Source organism: Lithobates pipiens, unplaced genomic scaffold (assembly GCF_037356315.1).
Source record: "Lithobates pipiens isolate NorthernLeopardFrog02 unplaced genomic scaffold, aLitPip1_a1.2 Scaffold_10, whole genome shotgun sequence".
Classification (NCBI taxonomy): Eukaryota; Metazoa; Chordata; class Amphibia; order Anura; family Ranidae; genus Lithobates; species Lithobates pipiens.
In genome coordinates this window covers 6,306,072-6,325,162 of record NW_027507686.1, presented here as the reverse complement: position 1 = coordinate 6,325,162, position 19,091 = coordinate 6,306,072, and the positions used below count along the sequence as shown (strand labels likewise).

Sequence of the window (19,091 nt, the reverse complement as noted above, 5' to 3'; positions counted from 1 at the left end):
AGAAGACACTGATGGGCACTCATGGCATCACTGATTGGCAGCACTAATGGGCACTGATCAACAGCACTGATTGGCACTGTTGGGCTGCACTGATAATCCTGATACTGATGATCACTGCCCTGATTATCAGTGTAGATGTCGCTCCTTTCACACTTCATTGTGACAGAGCATGAGGAAAGGAATGCCGATAGGAACGCCAGCAAGTGTGTTTACATGTGATCAGTTGTGATTAGACACAGCTGATCACATGGTAAAGGGCCGCTGTGATTGGCCCTTTACCCTAATCTGTGATCAGCTGTGTCCGAAGGAACAGATGGGGGGGGTGGCGACAAAATGCTTCAAAAAACCCTGGCCGCTGTAATCCAGGCACCCGGTGCCCTGAAAGGGGCCAAATGCATGAATGTTTGGTATAATGCGGTTGGTATAGGTGCAGTCTAGGTTTGGAATAAGTGCCTTATTATAGGGTGTGGTATGGATTGGGTACACTTGGTTGGGTCCTGATCTGGGCGGCTCGGTCCTTGCTAGCAGTATCCGCAATGGGAGAATAGCCCTCTCACCAGTCCCTAGGATGCTGCGGTGACCTCTCAGTGTAGAAGGGGGGCCCCCTCGGTCTCTCTCTGAATGCCTCTGGTGATCAGTAGTGGGAAGCAGAGGGTGAGCGGACGCTCCAGTCTCCCTGCAGGTGCTGTGATGTGGGCCATGCTGTGCTGCCCCTGGCTTTTCTTACTCCCAGGTTCAGATCACCGCTGGTATGGTCTCCAGCTGGCAGAAGAATATCCACATAGGGGTGCTCTCCCTCTAACTCCCTTGGTGCCAAAAGGAAGAACTTTCCTGGGCAATTTAATAAAACTCCTCTCTCCACTCCTCCTACTGCACAGTGCAAATTGGGATCTGTAGTGTAGCCATTATATGGCTGCCGTCTCAAACTACAACTCCCAGCATTCTCAGTGTTTTGCCTAGGACTCTATGGGCTTGCTTGGCTTTAGCTGTCCCCCTGCTGGCTGGAGCGGGATAGTGCACCATAACGTAAATATCACAGCAAAAGGAGAGAGGCAAATAAAGAGCAATGTCTCCTTCTCCATGTTGTTGGAGCCTAGCACCTGGCTACATACCCCTTACTGCATTCAGCAGACAGTACCTCTTCTGAATGTGACCTATTGGACTCATCATTCCCTAGTCGTTTGCCAACCTCCCTCTGAAAAGTGACCCACTGCAGATTGCTTCTCAGAGGGCAGCAAGGGCTGCTGCAAGTGTGAACGAGTCCTAAATCTTAGCTCAGAGCCAGAGCGCTCGGTGGAGTGACCATTAAAGTTTTTTCCCATTTGGAATATCACATTTCTTAATGTGCTTCTCTGATTGCTTCATATCAAACCTCATTGCCGCTGTGAAAAATGGACTTTGCTTTAGTCTGTAACTCAGTAATAGACAGTTTGTTCAGCTATTGAAGGACAATTACATTGTCAAAATAATAGTGTCAAAAAATAGCTTTGGTGTCTGGGGAAAAAAAAAAAAAAAAAGAAAAGAGAAGAGGAAAAGAAAAAAGAAAAGAAAAAGAAAAAGAAAAAAAAAAGTAAAGAAAAAAGAAATGAGTAGTAAATGAAATAAAAAGCAGAAAAATAAAGGAAGAAAGATAAAGAGAGAAGAAAAGAAAAAAAAAGTAAAGAAAAAAGAAAATAGTAAATGAAAAAAAAAGGAGAAAAAGAAAAGAAGAGAAGAAAAGAACAGAAGAAAAAAAAGTAGAGAAAAAAGAAAAGAGTAGTAAATGAAAAAAAAAAAAAAAGGAGAGGAAGAAAAGAAGAGAAGAAAAAGAAGTAGAGAAAAAAGAAAAGAGTAGTAAATGAAAAAAAAAGGAGAGAAAGAAAAGAAGAGAAGAAAAAGAAAAAAAGAAAAAAAAAACAAGTTAAAAAAGGAAAGAGTAGTAAATGAAAAAAAGGAGAAAAAGAAAAGAAGAGAAGAAAAAGAAAAGAAAAAAAGTAAAAAAAGAGGAAAGAGTAGTAAAAGAAAAAAAAAGGAGAAAAAGAAAAGGAAAAAAAAGAAAAGAGAAAAAAAAAAGAAAAGAGAAAAGAAAAAGAAAAAGAAAAAAGAAAAAAGTAGTAAATGGAAAAAAAAAGGAGAAAAAGAAAAGAAGAGGAGGAAAAGAAAAGAGAAAATAAAAGAGTAAAGAAAAAAATAAAGAAAAAAGAAAAGAGTTCTAAATAAAAAAAAGGAGAAAAGAAAAGAAGAGGAGGAAAAGAAAAATGAAAAGAGAAAGGGAAAAGAAAAAAGAAGCAAAGAAAAAAAAGAAAAGAGTGGTAAAAGAAAAAGAAAAGAAGAGAAGGAAAAGAAAAAAAAGAATAGAATAGTAAAAGAATAAAGAAAAGAAACAAAGAAAAAAGAAGAGAAGGAAAAGAAAAAAGAAAAGTAAAAGAAAAAAAAAGAAAGAGAAAAAAATTGTATACATCATTTTTTATAGGCACTAGAACATATTCTTTATGCACATAAAATCCCAATGAGATCCGCCTCCAACTTGCTATTTATTGTTGTTCATTATGTTTTAACCACATTGCCTCAGTTAATAGGTCGTCGAGACTTGGCGGCTAATGCGGTGCCTTGTGCCAAGTCCTCCAGGTAATCCGCGGGTGGAAGAATTTGCAGCACACCGAGCACAGCCAGGCACCGAGCAACAAATCAGGAGCGACAACCAGGTACATAAACCTATACAGCATTGCTAGGCATTGATTAACAATAATCATCATCATTGCTTGATATGACACATGCCAATCTCATTTCTTTAATAATATTATTAAAATAATAACAACAAATAAAATAATTCTGAAAATTGACAAACATACAATTATTAAATGAAATATTCATTTAAATATAATTATTAAATAAATAAATCTTATGCTATATATTTGGAAAAATGTAACTTTAGAATAAAACTATTATTCATAGAAGACAGTCATGTTTAATCGGATCGCCTCACACGGGCAAAGGTTCCACTTTTTATAGGTGTAATTAGAGAGGACAACAGGACAATTAATATCATTCATGAGGTCCATGTACCGAGCCAAAACCTTTTTTTTTGTTTAATCTCCCACAAATATTTGATAAAAATGAAGGAAGCATCCTTAGATGCAAGGCCGGGGAAGGGGATCACACAAGGTGGGGGGGGGGGGGACACACTTCTCAGGGTCAGAGAAGGCAAATAGCCGACCGCGTGTACAAGGGCTTAGGGTGAAAATTCTGAACAGCGTGAGAGCATAAAACAGCCATCAGTAGGTGGCATACATCAAAAAGAAATGCTATTGGGGAAGGAGTGACACCCAAAGCTCCATTTAAGAGATGTACCCTCATTTCCTGTTCTGGTGACAACAGACATACAGAACATGAAGGGAAATCTGTAACAGGGACCCGACCCTTGGGGAACCTACCTTCAGGATATAATGGGGTGGGCACGTTACCTGCATAAGACCCTGGGATCCTAAAACTGGAGTAGGTGCAGGATGAAAGCTTGGGGTGTAACGCTCTAGGGGTATCAAACTTCTGTTCCTGGTTAATAATTTTTATAGATTTTAGCCTTTTGCTAATGACATTTGGCTTGTACCCAAAGAATACCGTTCTAGGCCCAGTAGAAGGTTTCCAAACTATCAGTCCGCGGTAGACGACTCCACAGAGTCTACTGCCTAAAATATTACTGAGATGCCACCCAGACTATTACTCCAATAAGATACTGCCCAATGTATTACTCCAGTGAGATACTTCCCAATGTATTACTCCAGTGAGATATTATCCAATGTATTACTCCAGTGAGATATTATCCAATGTATTACTCCAGTGAGATACTTCCCAATGTATTACTCCAGTGAGATACAGCCCAATTTATTACTCCAGGGAGATACTGTCCAATGTATTACTCCAAAAAGATACCGTCCAATGTATCACTCCAAGGAGATACTGCCCAATGTATTACCCCAGAGAGATACTGCCCAATTTATTACTCCACCGAGATACCCTCCAATGTATTACTCCCGTGAGATACTGTCCAATGTATTACTCCAGAGAGATACTGTCCAATGTATTACTTCAGTGAGATACTGTCCAATGTATTACTCCAGAGAGATACTGCCCAATGTATTACCCCAGAGATATACTGCCCAATGTATTACCCCAGAGATATACTGCCCAATGTATTACCCCAGAGAGATACTGCCCAATGTATTACTCCAGTGAGATACTGTCCAATGTATTACTCCAGTGAGATACTGTCCAATGTATTACTCCAGGGAGATACTATCCAATGTATTACTCCAAAAAGATACCATCCAATGTATTACTCCAAGGAGATACTGTCCAATGTATTACTCCAGAGAGATACTGCCCAATGTATTACCCCAGAGATATACTGCCCAATGTATTACCCCAGAGAGATACTGCCCAATTTATTACTCCAGTGAGATACCCTCCAATGTATTACTCCCGTGAGATACTGTCCAATGTATTACTCCAGAGATATACTGTCCAATGTATTACCCCAGAGAGATACTGCCCAATGTATTACTCCAGAGATATACTGTCCAATGTATTACCCCAGAGAGATACTGCCCAATGTATTACTCCCGAGAGATACTGTCCAATGAATTACTCCAGTGAGATACTGTCCAGTGTATTACTCCAGTGAGATACTGCCCAATGTATTACCCCAGTGAGATACTGCCCAATGTATTACCCCAGAGAGCTACTGTCCAATGTATTACTCCAGTGAGATACTGCCCAATGTATTACTCCAGTGAGATACTGCCCAATGTATTACCCCAGAGATATACTGCCCAATGTATTACCCCAGAGAGATACTGCCCAATTTATTACTCCAGTGAGATACCCTCCAATGTATTACTCCCGTGAGATACTGTCCAATGTATTACTCCAGAGATATACTGTCCAATGTATTACCCCAGAGAGATACTGCCCAATGCATTACTCCAGTGAGATACTGCCCAATATATTACTCCAGTGAGATACTGTCCAATGAATTACTCCAGTGAGATACTGTCCAGTGTATTACTCCCGTGAGATACTGCCCAGTGTATTACTCCAGTGAGATACTGCCCAATGTATTACCCCAGTGAGATACTGCCCAATGTATTACCCCAGAGAGATACTGTCCAATGTATTACTCCAGTGAGATACTGCCCAATGTATTACCCCAGAGAGATACTGTCCAATGTATTACTCCAGTGAGATACTGCCCAATGTATTACCCCAGAGATATACTGCCCAATGTATTACCCCAGAGAGATACTGCCCAATTTATTACTCCAGTGAGATACCCTCCAATGTATTACTCCCGTGAGATACTGTCCAATGTATTACTCCAGAGATATACTGTCCAATGTATTACCCCAGAGAGATACTGCCCAGTGTATTACTCCAGTGAGATACTGTCCAATGTATTACTCCAGTGAGATACTGTCCAATGTATTACTCCAGTGAGATACTGCCCAATGTATTACTCCAGTGAGATACTGCCCAATTTGTTACTCCAGTGAGACACTGCCCAATGTATTACTCCAGTGAGATACTGTCCAATGAATTACTCCTGTGAGATACTGCCCAGTGTATTACTCCAGTGAGATACTGTCCAATGTATTACTCCCGAGAGATACTGTCCAATGTATTACTCCAGTGAGATACTGTCCAATGTATTACTCCCGAGAGATACTGTCCAATGTATTACTCCAGTGAGATACTGTCCAATGTATTACTCCAGTGAGATACTGCCCAATGTATTACCCCAGAGAGATACTGCCCAATGTATTACTCCAGTGAGATACTGCCCAATTTATTACTCCAGTGAGATACTGCCCAATGAATTACTCCAGAGAGATACTGTCCAATGTATTACTCCAGTGAGATACTGTCCAATGTATTACTCCAGTGAGATACTGCCCAATGTATTACCCCAGAGAGATACTGTCCAATGTATTACTCCAGTGAGATACTGTCCAATGAATTACTCCAGAGAGATACTGTCCAATGTATTACTCCAGTGAGATACTGTCCAGTGTATTACTGCAGGGAGATACTGCCCAATGTATTACTCCAGTGAGATATTGTCCAATGTATTACTCCAGTGAGATACTGCCCAATGTATTACTCCAGTGAGAGACTGCCCAGTGTATTACTCCAGTGAGATAGTGTCCAATGTATTACTCCAGTGAGATACGGTCCAATGTATTACTCCCGAGAGATACTGTACAATGTATTACTCCAGTGAGATACTGCCCAATGTATTACCCCAGAGAGATACTGTCCAATGTATTACTCCAGTGAGATACTGCCCAATGTATTACCCCAGAGATATACTGCCCAATGTATTACCCCAGAGAGATACTGCCCAATTTATTACTCCAGTGAGATACCCTCCAATGTATTACTCCCGTGAGATACTGTCCAATGTATTACTCCAGAGATATACTGTCCAATGTATTACCCCAGTGAGATACTGCCCAATATATTACTCCAGTGAGATACTGTCCAATGAATTACTCCAGTGAGATACTGTCCAGTGTATTACTCCCGTGAGATACTGCCCAGTGTATTACTCCAGTGAGATACTGCCCAATGTATTACCCCAGTGAGATACTGCCCAATGTATTACTCCAGAGAGATACTGTCCAACGTATTACTCCAGTGAGATACTGCCCAATGTATTACCCCAGAGAGATACTGTCCAATGTATTACTCCAGTGAGATACTGCCCAATGTATTACCCCAGAGAGATACTGTCCAATGTATTACTCCAGTGAGATACTGCCCAATGTATTACCCCAGAGATATACTGCCCAATGTATTACCCCAGAGAGATACTGCCCAATTTATTACTCCAGTGAGATACCCTCCAATGTATTACTCCCGTGAGATACTGTCCAATGTATTACTCCAGAGATATACTGTCCAATGTATTACCCCAGAGAGATACTGCCCAGTGTATTACTCCAGTGAGATACTGTCCAATGTATTACTCCAGTGAGATACTGCCCAATTTGTTACTCCAGTGAGACACTGCCCAATGTATTACTCCAGTGAGATATTGTCCAGTGTATTACTCCAGTGAGATATTGTCCAGTGTATTACTCCAGTGAGATACTGCCCAATTTATTACTCCAGTGAGATATTGTCCAGTGTATTACTCCGGTGAGATACTGTCCAGTGTATTACTCCCGTGAGATACTGCCCAGTGTATTACTCCGGTGAGATACTGTACAGTGTATTACTCCGGTGAGATACTGCCCAACATATTACTCCAGAGAGATACTGCCCAGTGTATTACTCCAGTGAGATGCCATCCAATGTATTACTCTAGTGAGATACTGTCCAGTGTATTACTCCAGGGAGATACTGCCCAATGTATTACTCCAGTGAGATACTGTCCAATGTATTACTCCAAGAAGATACTGCCCAGTGTATTACTCCAGTAAGATACTGTCCAGTGTATTACTCCAGTGAGATACTGTCCAGTGTATTACTCCAGTGAGATACTGCCCAGTGTATTACTCCAGAGAGATACTGCCCAATGTATTACTCTAGAGAGATACTGTCCAGTGTATTACTCCAAGGAGATACTGCCCAGTGTATTACCCCAGAGAGATACTGCCCAATTTATTACTCCAGTGAGATACTGTCCAGTGTATTACTCCAGAGAGATACTGTCCAGTGTATTACTCCAGAGAGATACTGTCCAGTGTATTACTCCAGAGAGATACTGCCCAATGTATTACTCCAGTGAGATACTGTCCAATGAATTACTCCAGAGAGATACTGCCCAATTTATTACTCCAATGAGATACTGCCCAATATATTACTCCAGTGAGATACTGCCCAATGTATTACTCCAGTGAGATACTGCCCAATTTATTACTCCAGTGAGATACTGTCCAATGTATTACTCCAGTGAGATACTGCCCAATTTATTACTCCAGTGAGATACTGTCCAATGAATTACTCCAGAGAGATACTGTCCAATGTATTACTCCAGTGAGATACGGTCCAGTGTATTACTCCAGTGAGATACTGTCCAATGTATTACTCCGGTGAGATACTGCCCAACATATTACTCCAGGGAGATACTGCCCAATGTATTACTCCAGTGAGATACTGTCCAATGTATTACTCCAGAGAGATACTGTCCAGTTTATTACTCCAGTGAGATACTGTCCAATGTATTACTCCAGTGAGATACTGTCCAGTGTATTACTCCGGTGAGATACTGTCCAGTGTATTACTCCCGTGAGATACTGCCCAGTGTATTACTCCAGTGAGATACTGTCCAGTGTATTACTCCGGTGAGATACTGCCCAACATATTACTCCAGAGAGATACTGCCCAGTGTATTACTCCAGTGAGATACCATCCAATGTATTACTCTAGTGAGATACTGTCCAGTGTATTACTCCAGGGAGAATGCCCAATGTATTACTCCAGTGAGATACTGTCCAATGAATTACTCCAGAGAGATACTGTCCAGTGTATTACTCCAGTGAGATACTGTCCAGTGTATTACTCCAGTGAGATACTGTCCAGTGTATTACTCCAGAGAGATACTGCCCAATGTATTACTCTAGAGAGATACTGTCCAGTGTATTACTCCAAGGAGATACTGCCCAGTGTATTACCCCAGAGAGATACTGCCCAATTTATTACTCCAGTGAGATACTGTCCAGTGTATTACTCCAGAGAGATACTGCCCAATGTATTACTCCAGTGAGATACTGTCCAGTGTATTACTCCAAGAAGATATTGCCCAAAGTATTACTCCAGTGAGATACTGTCCAGTGTATTACTCCGGTGAGATACTGCCCAACATATTACTCCAGAGAGATACTGCCCAGTGTATTACTCCAGTGAGATACCATCCAATGTATTACTCTAGTGAGATACTGTCCAGTGTATTACTCCAGGGAGAATGCCCAATGTATTACTCCAGTGAGATACTGTCCAATGAATTACTCCAGAGAGATACTGTCCAGTGTATTACTCCAGTGAGATACTGTCCAGTGTATTACTCCAGTGAGATACTGTCCAGTGTATTACTCCAGAGAGATACTGCCCAATGTATTACTCTAGAGAGATACTGTCCAGTGTATTACTCCAAGGAGATACTGCCCAGTGTATTACCCCAGAGAGATACTGCCCAATTTATTACTCCAGTGAGATACTGTCCAGTGTATTACTCCAGAGAGATACTGCCCAATGTATTACTCCAGTGAGATACTGTCCAGTGTATTACTCCAAGAAGATATTGCCCAAAGTATTACTCCAGTGAGATACTGTCCAGTGTATTACTCTGGTGAGATACTGCCCAACATATTACTCCAGAGAGATACTGCCCAGTGTATTACTCCAGTGAGATACCATCCAATGTATTACTCTAGTGAGATACTATATGTATAACTGGGGGGTGGGTTGCGCTATGGATCCTTAAGAGTGAATGTAGAAAGGAAAAGAAAAGAAAAGTTAAAAGGTAAGAGCAGCCTCTATTGATTTCCACCCACGGGTGGAACGATGCAAAGACAAAGGGGGGTAATAGATATGGCGCTTATACCTATATGTGGGGACTAGTAGTGTGTTGGTGTATAAAAATGTATTGTATTGTATAGGTCAATTTTCACATGTGTGGCAATATGTAATTCTTAAAGTGCTGACTAATTTTGGGCCAAAGTGTATATAATATATATTTTCCAGCGTGCTGGTTCAAAACCCAAAATTTTAAAATTAAATGAAAATTAAATAAAAATACAATAAACTCAAAGTGCACGCCAATGGCAACAGGTTACAATGTAGCAAACCATATAACTTATTAATCTAAATAGCAATATGCAGTTATTAAAGTATTAATCTAAATGGCAATATGCAGTTATTAAAGTGCGCGTGCAAATAAATTCTTACAGACCTATAGGTGAAGACTAATTGTGATAGCTGGTGGATTAGTCGTGAAAAAAGAATATTAAAGTATATTACGTATACTGTGGTGCCAAACTATAATAAATAAACATATATGAAATATCACGGTGGTAGCATAAACTGGTCTGATAGTGATGCTTTACATAAATTAGTATAAAATTAATGAAAATTAAAAATTAAAATACCATCTACATGAAGCATAAATGTGCTAAAATGATAAAACACAGAAAAATTAAATAAAATTAAAAAATCCAAAAAAAAAAAAAAAAAAACGTGCAAAATTAGTGCAAGAAAATGTGCAAACAATGCAGGCAAATTTTAAACATTGGACGTGATGGAGCAAGTCTCTATTGGGTGGCGGAAAAAACCGCAGGTGCAGAAAAGGAGGGGGGTGATGTTTTCCAACTGTGTTCTTCACATTCGGTGGCTTAAAAGGGTGTTAAAATTATTATGCTCTCACCAGAAGGAGGACCCCATCCGGGGTGGATCAACATTCACAATATTAGCTATTGTGCGGCTCTCTGGCTTCCTTCCACTTTAAAGATTAGGGATCCCTCGTTCCTCCGTGAGTAGCAATAAGCCCCGTTTATATGGAGTAGAGAAGAGGCACAACCATAGTGTGATACCGTTTTTAAAGAATTTTATTGCAGAAAATAGTTAAAAAATTACTCACAAACAACTGGTTTAAAAGTGCGGTGTGTACAGCTTTTAAAATTCCCGCTGTTGCAATCTCCGTCTGAGCTCGAGGTGTACGCTGCCTGGCCACGCCCTACGCGTTTCGTCACATGGACGTCATCTGGAGCGGCCATTTTCGTACACCTTTCCTGTTTTATAGGGTGTATTGTGCCTGTTGCGCATGCGCGATCAATCGGCGCCATTTTAAGTGAGGGAAATGCCCTCTTACACATGTACTGCTCGACAAGCACTATACGCCAGGGGAATGGAGACGCTGCAACGAAAACAATATCGGACGTATATCGAACCTTATACATAATAAAATAAACTACAGATATATACTGACATTTGTACCGGCATATAAAATAAAGAAAGCGGATGGTATTAGATGTGAAGGAAGCAGATGGTATTAAATATGTGTAGTTTCAAAATAGAAGTGGGGAAGGTTAGGTATGTTATACTTGTTCATAGTGAGTGTACACACTGTAAAGCTGTACACACCGCACTTTTAAACCAGTTGTTTGTGAGTAATTTTTTAACTATTTTCTGCAATAAAATTCTTTAAAAACGGTATCACACTATGGTTGTGCCTCTTCTCTACTCCATATAAACGGGGCTTATTGCTACTCACGGAGGAACGAGGGATCCCTAATCTTTAAAGTGGAAGGAAGCCAGAGAGCCGCACAATAGCTAATATTGTGAATGTTGATCCACCCCGGATGGGGTCCTCCTTCTGGTGAGAGCATAATAATTTTAACACCCTTTTAAGCCACCGAATGTGAAGAACACAGTTGGAAAACATCACCCCCCTCCTAGTGAGATACTGTCCAGTGTATTACTCCAGGGAGAATGCCCAATGTATTACTCCAGTGAGATACTGTCCAATGAATTACTCCAGAGAGATACTGTCCAGTGTATTACTCCAGTGAGATACTGTCCAGTGTATTACTCCAGTGAGATACTGTCCAGTGTATTACTCCAGAGAGATACTGCCCAATGTATTACTCTAGAGAGATACTGTCCAGTGTATTACTCCAAGGAGATACTGCCCAGTGTATTACCCCAGAGAGATACTGCCCAATTTATTACTCCAGTGAGATACTGTCCAGTGTATTACTCCAGAGAGATACTGCCCAATGTATTACTCCAGTGAGATACTGTCCAGTGTATTACTCCAAGAAGATATTGCCCAAAGTATTACTCCAGTGAGAGAATGCCCAATTTATCACTCCAGTGAGACACCTTCCAAATTATTACTCCAGAGAGATGCTACCCAATGAATTAGTTCAGGAAGATATTGCCCAGTATATTACTTCGGGAGATACTACCCAGTGTACTACTGCCCAATGCACTACTCCCATGGTTCTCTTATGAAAGATACAAACAAGGATAAAACCCCCATGTCCTCTAAACTCAAAGCACATAGTACTTGGCAGCATTTGTGGATAAAGTCATGGGGTCAAATCAGGTCACCGACCTAGACAAACTGTCCAGACTAGCTCCCCTGGAGCTCTGTCTTTGTTGAGTGGAGCTCTATCCTTACCGAATCCGGCACAGCACCAGGAAATCCGGCCGAGTTGGTGAGGTGGATGTAGTGATAAGCTGGAAGGCATCCAATGTCATTTATTTATAAAGCTGGGAAGGTGAACTCCCTGTACAGTGAGATTATATGTACGGTACGAAGATCCATGAGAGCAGCTCAGGTCAGAATTACACAGCTATTCATGCTTTAGGTTTATCCTTTCAGTTTAGTTTATTGTTTGGGGTCCTCAGATGGAAACTATCTATAATTTTAAAAGTTCAAATCCTTTTAGGTTTATAACTCTAAAAATGCTTTTTTTATTTTTATTTTTTATCATAATACAGATATGTGATTATCGTATTATGGTGTTGTTGGTGTTTGATTGGTTTCGTTTCCATGTATAGTCTATAATTATACTCTGTATGTAGATGAGGTCAGCCCTACTTGGTCTTTACTAAGTACCAATATAGGAAGGGCCAGATAATTACTAACAATGCTCCCAATTTCAAGCTTCACTTGCAATTATAGACGTCCAAATTTGCAACAACAAGCGGCTCCATCTGAGATTCTCATTATCACACAGGGACATTTTCCAAATAGTTCAGCTGGATGATCAACAGACCGGATGTGCACCATGGGGACCTCCATTGGTCTGGTGTCCTCTTTTGAAGATCTGTAGGTATCTCAGATTTAGGGTCACGGTAATGAACAAAGCAGCAAACCTTGTTCCTGGAGGAAAAGCGCTTTACCCTTTTTTAGGGTACCGCTATGTTTTCACTGAGGTAGGAAAGTTATGTGCCTCCATGATGGTAAATGGCAATTCGAATGTGAGCATAGCAGTATGTATATGACCATACTAACATGTATGGAAGCATAGCAATATTATGTGAGCTTTCCAGTATGTATATGTATAAAAGAACTGACACAGGAGCTCCAGTCCTTCCACTGATCACTGATATAGGATTACCATTCCCTCCACTGACCACTGATTTAGGAGTGCATTTCCTCCTACTGACCACTGATATAGGAATACCATTTCTTTCATTGACCACTGATATAGGATTACCATTCCTTTTACTGACCACTGATATAGGATTACCATTCCTTTTACTGACCACTGATATAGGAGTACCGTTCCACCAACTGACCATTGATATGGGAGAACCATTCCTCCCACTGACCACTTATATAGGAGTACTATTCCAGCCACTGACCATTGATATAGGAGTACCATTCCTTTCATTGACCACTGATATGGAATTACCATTCCTCCCACTAACCACTGATATGGAATTACCATTCTTCCCACTGACCACTGATATGAGATTACCATTCCTCCCACTGACCACTGATATAGGAGTGCCATTCCTCCCACTGACCACTGATATAGGAGTGCCATTCCTCCCACTGACCACTGATATAGGAGTACCATTCCTCCCACTGACATAGGAGTACCATTCCTCCCACTGACCACTGATATAGAAGTACCATTCCTCCCACTGACCACTGATATAGGAGTACCATTCCTCCCACTGACCACTGATATGGGATTACAATTCCTCCCACTGACCACTGATATAGGAGTACCATTCCTTCTACTGACCATTGATATAGAAGTACCATTCCTCCCACTGACCACTGATATGGGATTGCCATTCCTCCCACTAACCATTGATATAGAACAGGGGTCTCAAACTGGTGGCCCTCCAGCTGTTTCCGAACTACAATTCCCAGAAGGCATTGCAAGGCTGACAGTTCCAAGCATGACTCCCATAGGCAGAGGCATGATGGGACTTGTAGTTCCGCAACAGCTGGAGGGCTACCAGTTTGAGACCTCTGATATAGAAGTACCATTCCTCCCACTGACCACTGATATAGGATTACCATTCCTTCTACTGACCACTGATATAGGATTACCATTCCTCCCACTGACCACTGATATGGGATTACTGACCATTGATATAGATGTAGCGGATATAGATGACACGCATTGTAAATTTAGTTTTTGTCTCAGAACAATAAAGGTTCTGAGCATTCATTATGTAGGTGAGCCTTAACACCAGTCTGGTCAGGCTGTGTTTGAAAGTTCTGCCTGGTCATGTGGAGGGTGAGGTGCACATGACAGGCCGGAACCAGGTCTGGTTGGATGTTTGGGTATCGGCCTTCTCTGAGCCAATCAGTGGGAGTGCCAGGGCCCGCTGAGGAGTCTGGGAAGGGGTATTTAAGGGGGTGTGGGTCACGTGTTCAGGGTTCCGGAGTTGTTCGAGAGACCCGTGTGGTCTGTTCTGGTTCCAGGACTGGGGTAGCCCCATGAGGGGTCCCGGTCATGGGGTGTTCGACATCCCACAGCATGTTCCTGTCAGTGGCCCCTGATAGACCTGCCTGGTCTGGGGTAAGGATTCGCCTGTTCCTGAGTCTCGGAACCGGCTGGTCCGTGGCGCAGTAACTGAGGGAGGATTCACAGTGTCTGAATGAATGAATGAATGAAATACTTGTATAGCGCACAATGCGAACTGAATCGCCTCTAGGCTCTGTGGCGAGCTTTGATCATCTGCTAAAAGAGGAAGGTCTTGAGTTTTTTCCTAAAAGCCAGGTGATTTTCTTCCTGGCGGATGTTGATTGGTAGAGCATTCCATAGCCGAGGCCCTTGGACAGCGAATCTCCGATCCCCCTTGGATTTATACCGGGCTTTGGGCACGAGGAGGAGGTTTTTGTTGGCTGATCGAAGACTGCGGTTTGGTGTGTAAGGATTTATTTTCGCCATTAGGTATTGCGGAGCTTCTCTATGCACGCATTTGTGGGTGAGGCAAAGGGTCTTGAACGTGATCCGATTTTTTACGGTTAGCCAATGTAAGCTCCTCAGTGAAGGAGAGATGGATTCCCAGGGTTTTTTTCCTGTTATCAGCCTTGCCGCCGTGTTTTGGATCAGTTGTAATCGCGCAAGTTGATATTGTGGTAATCCTATGTAAAGCGAGTTTGCGTAGTCCAGTCGTGAATTAATGATTGTTCCAACTACCACTGCTTTGTCATTCTTTGGGATAAAAGGGATGAGTCTGCGAAGCATGCGCAGCAGATGGTGAGATTGACTGACTACAGATCCTATTTGCGCATCCATTGACATTTGTGTGTCTAAAATAACCCCGAGACTCTTGGCTTTGGTCTTTGGGGAGATAGTCTGCCCAAAGACGGTTGGTGGAGACCAGGAGGTTTTGGTTGCAGGCTTATGATTTGGGTGTAAGATAAGAAGCTCTGTCTTTGATTGGTTCAGCTGGAGGGAGTTGGTGGTCATCCAGTCCTCTATTGATTTGAGGCAGTTTTCAAGTTGTTGTTGGTGATCTTTTTTTCCATTGATCCAGAAATAAAGTTGCGTGTCGTCAGCGTAAGAGTGGAAGCAGAGATCTGAGCATCTGATGATTTGAAGGAGTGGGCGAATGTAAATGTTGAAGAGAACAGGTGACAACGGAGAGCCTTGAGGGACTCCGCAGGTGACTGCCCGAGTTTCCGAGAGGAATTTTCCTAGTTTCACTGTCTGTGACCGATTTCCTAGGAAGGACGCGAACCAATGGAGATCTATGTCTTGGACTCCGGCTACTTCTGTGAGGCGGACGAGTAGAGTATTGTGATCTACTGTATCAAACGCTGCACTTAGGTCTAGCAGTACGAGGAGACACGGCTCTCCGTCATCTGCTGCTTCGAGGGCGTCATCCCAAATCTTGAGGAGAGCTGTTTCTGTTCCATGACCCGGGCGGAAGCCTGATTGCAGCGGGTCCAGGAGTTTGTGAGTATCCAGGTGAAGTTGTAGCTGATGTACTACAGCTTTCTCCATGATCTTAGAAATGGTGTTGAGGCTTGTAATCGGCCTACGGTTGTTTGGATCCTGAGGGTCCAGGTTTGGTTTCTTGAGTAGAGGTTTGACGATGCCTTGTTTGAGGATGCTGGGAACAATCCCTTTGTGGAATGATCGGTTTATGAGGTGGGTTATGGTTGGAGCCACGATGTCGGAGCATTCTTTCAGTAGTTTTGTGGGGATGATGTCAATAGGTGAGGTACTGTCACGCAGTTTATTAATGATGTTTTTTGCGGTGTCTACGGTAATTGGGGATAGTGAAAATTTTGGCAGTTGCGGTATGTTGGTGCGGACATCCTCTTTATGTATTTGCTGGCTGAGGTTGGATGTTTTCTTCTGACAAATTGTTTTCCTGATGGTTTTGACTTTATCGATGAAAAAATCCGACAGTTTGTCACAGTAATCCTGGGATTCGCTTTCTGGGGGTTCTAGGCACACCGGATTCATTGATTGATTAACCAGTTTAAAAAGTTCCCGTGGTTGGTTTGCGGCCGTTGAGATTGTATATGAGAAGTGGTCCTTTTTGGCATTGAAGATTGCTTTCCGATAATTCTCTGTGAGACCTTTGTAGTTAAATAGGTTTTCCTCGGTGGGATTTATTCTCCATGTTCTTTCCGCTCTTCTGCGTTCTTGCTTTAGTACGGAGAGGGAGCTATTAAACCATCCAGCATTTTTCTTCCTGATGAGAGCCCTGCATTTTGGTGCTACCGAGTCTGCTGATTGCAGCAATGCCTTGTTCAGGGAGTTGAGTGTTTCCTCCGTAGAGTGGTTTAAGGTTATTGTAGATATCTTTTTGGACAGAGTGGTTTTGAAGGATTCGGAGTACAGTTTTTTATGCGATCTGGTCCAGTGCGTTGTTACAGGTTTCCTTTTTGCGTTGGTGATGTTGGTAGTGATTTTGAATTTGATGGCGTGGTGATCCGTCCATGGCAGAGTTATGTTGTCGCATATGTTGACGTCGATGTTCTGTTTGAAAATGAGGTCCAGGGTGTGTCCTGACCCATGCGTGGGAGTCTTTATCAGTTGCTGTAGACCCAGTTCTTCTAGTTGATTGATGCAGGCAGTCGCGATGGGGTCTTTAGGCTCGTTTGCCCAAAGGTTGAAATCTCCGAGTGCCAGGAAATTCTTGAATTTTAGGGTGTGCATTGCAAAGGATTCCGTGAGGGGTGAAAGAAGATTGGACTTTGGTCCCGGTGGTCTGTAGCACAGTAGAATATGAGTGGTGTCATGGGGTGTTGGTTGAAAATGTAGCGTCAGGGTTTCCATAAAAGACACTGGGTTCTGAGATGATGGTTTAGTGAGATCAAGGTGACCTTTAAAGATCACTGCTAGGCCTCCTCCTTTTTTCCCTATCCGGTGTTCGGTTAGGATCCTGTAGTTTTCCGGCACCAATTCGGTGAGGATGGTGTTGCAGTCAGAGGTTAACCAGCTTTCGGTGATGAAGAGGCAGTCTACATTGTTCTCGATGATGAAGTCGTGTACTTCCAGTCTATGTTTGACTGCAGACCTGGCGTTAATCAAGGCGCAATCTAATTGTAGTGGTCGAGTAGATGTCTTCCTGTGGTTGGGAGCTGCTTGTCGTCCGGTTTTTAATAGTTGTTCTCTTTGAAGTATTTTTTGTATGGAAGATGGCAATGTGGTGTTGATGTTCCTTAGTCTGTGCAGAACTTCAGCTGAGTATTTGAAGTAGCACATGGTTTGTGGATGCTGTTGATGGTACTATGGGCCTAAGATGATGATCCTGATCAGGGTATTGATCCTGAGGTGAGGCTATGTATCAGACTTGCCGCCGTGCTTGAGGCTATTAGCGCGCAAGTTGATCAGGGGATGCCTATATGGATGCGGAAGGAGTTGTTGTATTCGGTTGCTGGCTGTTCCAGCTACCTTTACTTAAGGTGAAGGTCTCCGCTCAGAAAAGAAGTCTGGCTGTGATCTTGAGTAGTCGTCCTAGGATAGCGTAAAAAATGGAAAGGAGGCCGGAGGTAGGGGTATGCTAACCTATGGTTGTTCCTGATTGTTCCAGAGGAAGGCGAAAAACCCCCTGACAGTAGCAGCCAAACGCACCAGTGGGGCAAAAATTCTTTCCTGACCCCCGTAGGCGGTCGGATGGAGTCCCTGGAACAATCACTGGGGGGGGGAGTGAAGGTGCGAGCTTACCTGGCTGCGGTGGTCCCCGTTAAACACTCTAGTTCCGGTGAATCTGGCTTGCTGTCAGCCTGACGTTTCTGGAAAGCTGTCTGGTTGCCCCTTGCAGTGGGATCTTTAAAATGGAGGGGAGGATGGATGTAGGATAGAGGTTAGAGACTCCTGTCTTAACTCCTGTTTTCAACTCCTGGTTGTTAACTCTCCACTTTAGTTCAAAAAATCCACTTGTGTTCACAAAATCCACATGCAAGACACCATCAGTGTCTGGGTGTGCTCTCGGCTTGGAGGGGCACCACGGCTCCGTGGAAGTGATCGGGGGAGGACTCTTCGGAGGAGGGCCAGCAAGTGGCATCCTGGGAAGTGCCTGGTTACTGAGTTGGGAAGGACATTGACGAATTCACACTTTTTTTTGAGGAAGCCGGAAACGTTCCAGGTACGGCGGAAAAAGGTTCCTGTTCACCCTTTGTTGATTGTTCAAGTTTTGAGTCAACGTGCTGATTGCCATGATCTCTGGCTAGAGACCTGTTCAGCTTTTAAGTGCCTAGCTGCGAGTGGCTACTCTCTGGGCGGAAATAGAGACTTTGTTAGACCTGCAGTTCAAGGTGCCTGAGTTCTTCACCTGTGCCCTCTGTTCCCACAGAGACTGTGTTATTTGAAAGTTCTACTGCAAAATAAACCTTTTTAAAAGGACTTCATCTGTGTCAGTGTACAAGTCTTGGGTATAAACCCTGGGAACCCCTAGACGAGGAGGAGCAGGCCAAGAGAAGGTAACTGGTAAGCCCATCAAGTCAAGGTCGGCCTGCAACGGGTTATGGCCGCTACATAGAAGTACCATTCCTCCCACTGACCACTGAGATAGGAGTACCATTCCTTCTACTTACCACTGATATAGAAGTACCATTCCTCCCACTGACCTCTGATATAGGAGTACCATTCCTTCTACTTACCACTGATATAGGA

At 42.7% G+C, this 19,091-nt stretch overlaps 1 protein-coding gene across 1 annotated transcript in view; it reads left to right on the top strand.

Annotated features, from left to right (window-relative positions):
- The first annotated feature begins 2,412 nt into the window (after positions 1-2,412).
- LOC143927235 (arylamine N-acetyltransferase, pineal gland isozyme NAT-10-like) overlaps positions 2,413-19,091 on the top strand; it is a 40,725-nt gene continuing 24,046 nt past the window's right edge. The window contains exon 1 of the mRNA XM_077451235.1: positions 2,413-2,684. Within this exon, the coding sequence (XP_077307361.1) occupies positions 2,580-2,684 (105 nt within the window). The 5' untranslated portion in view covers positions 2,413-2,579. The remainder of the gene's footprint in view (positions 2,685-19,091) is intronic.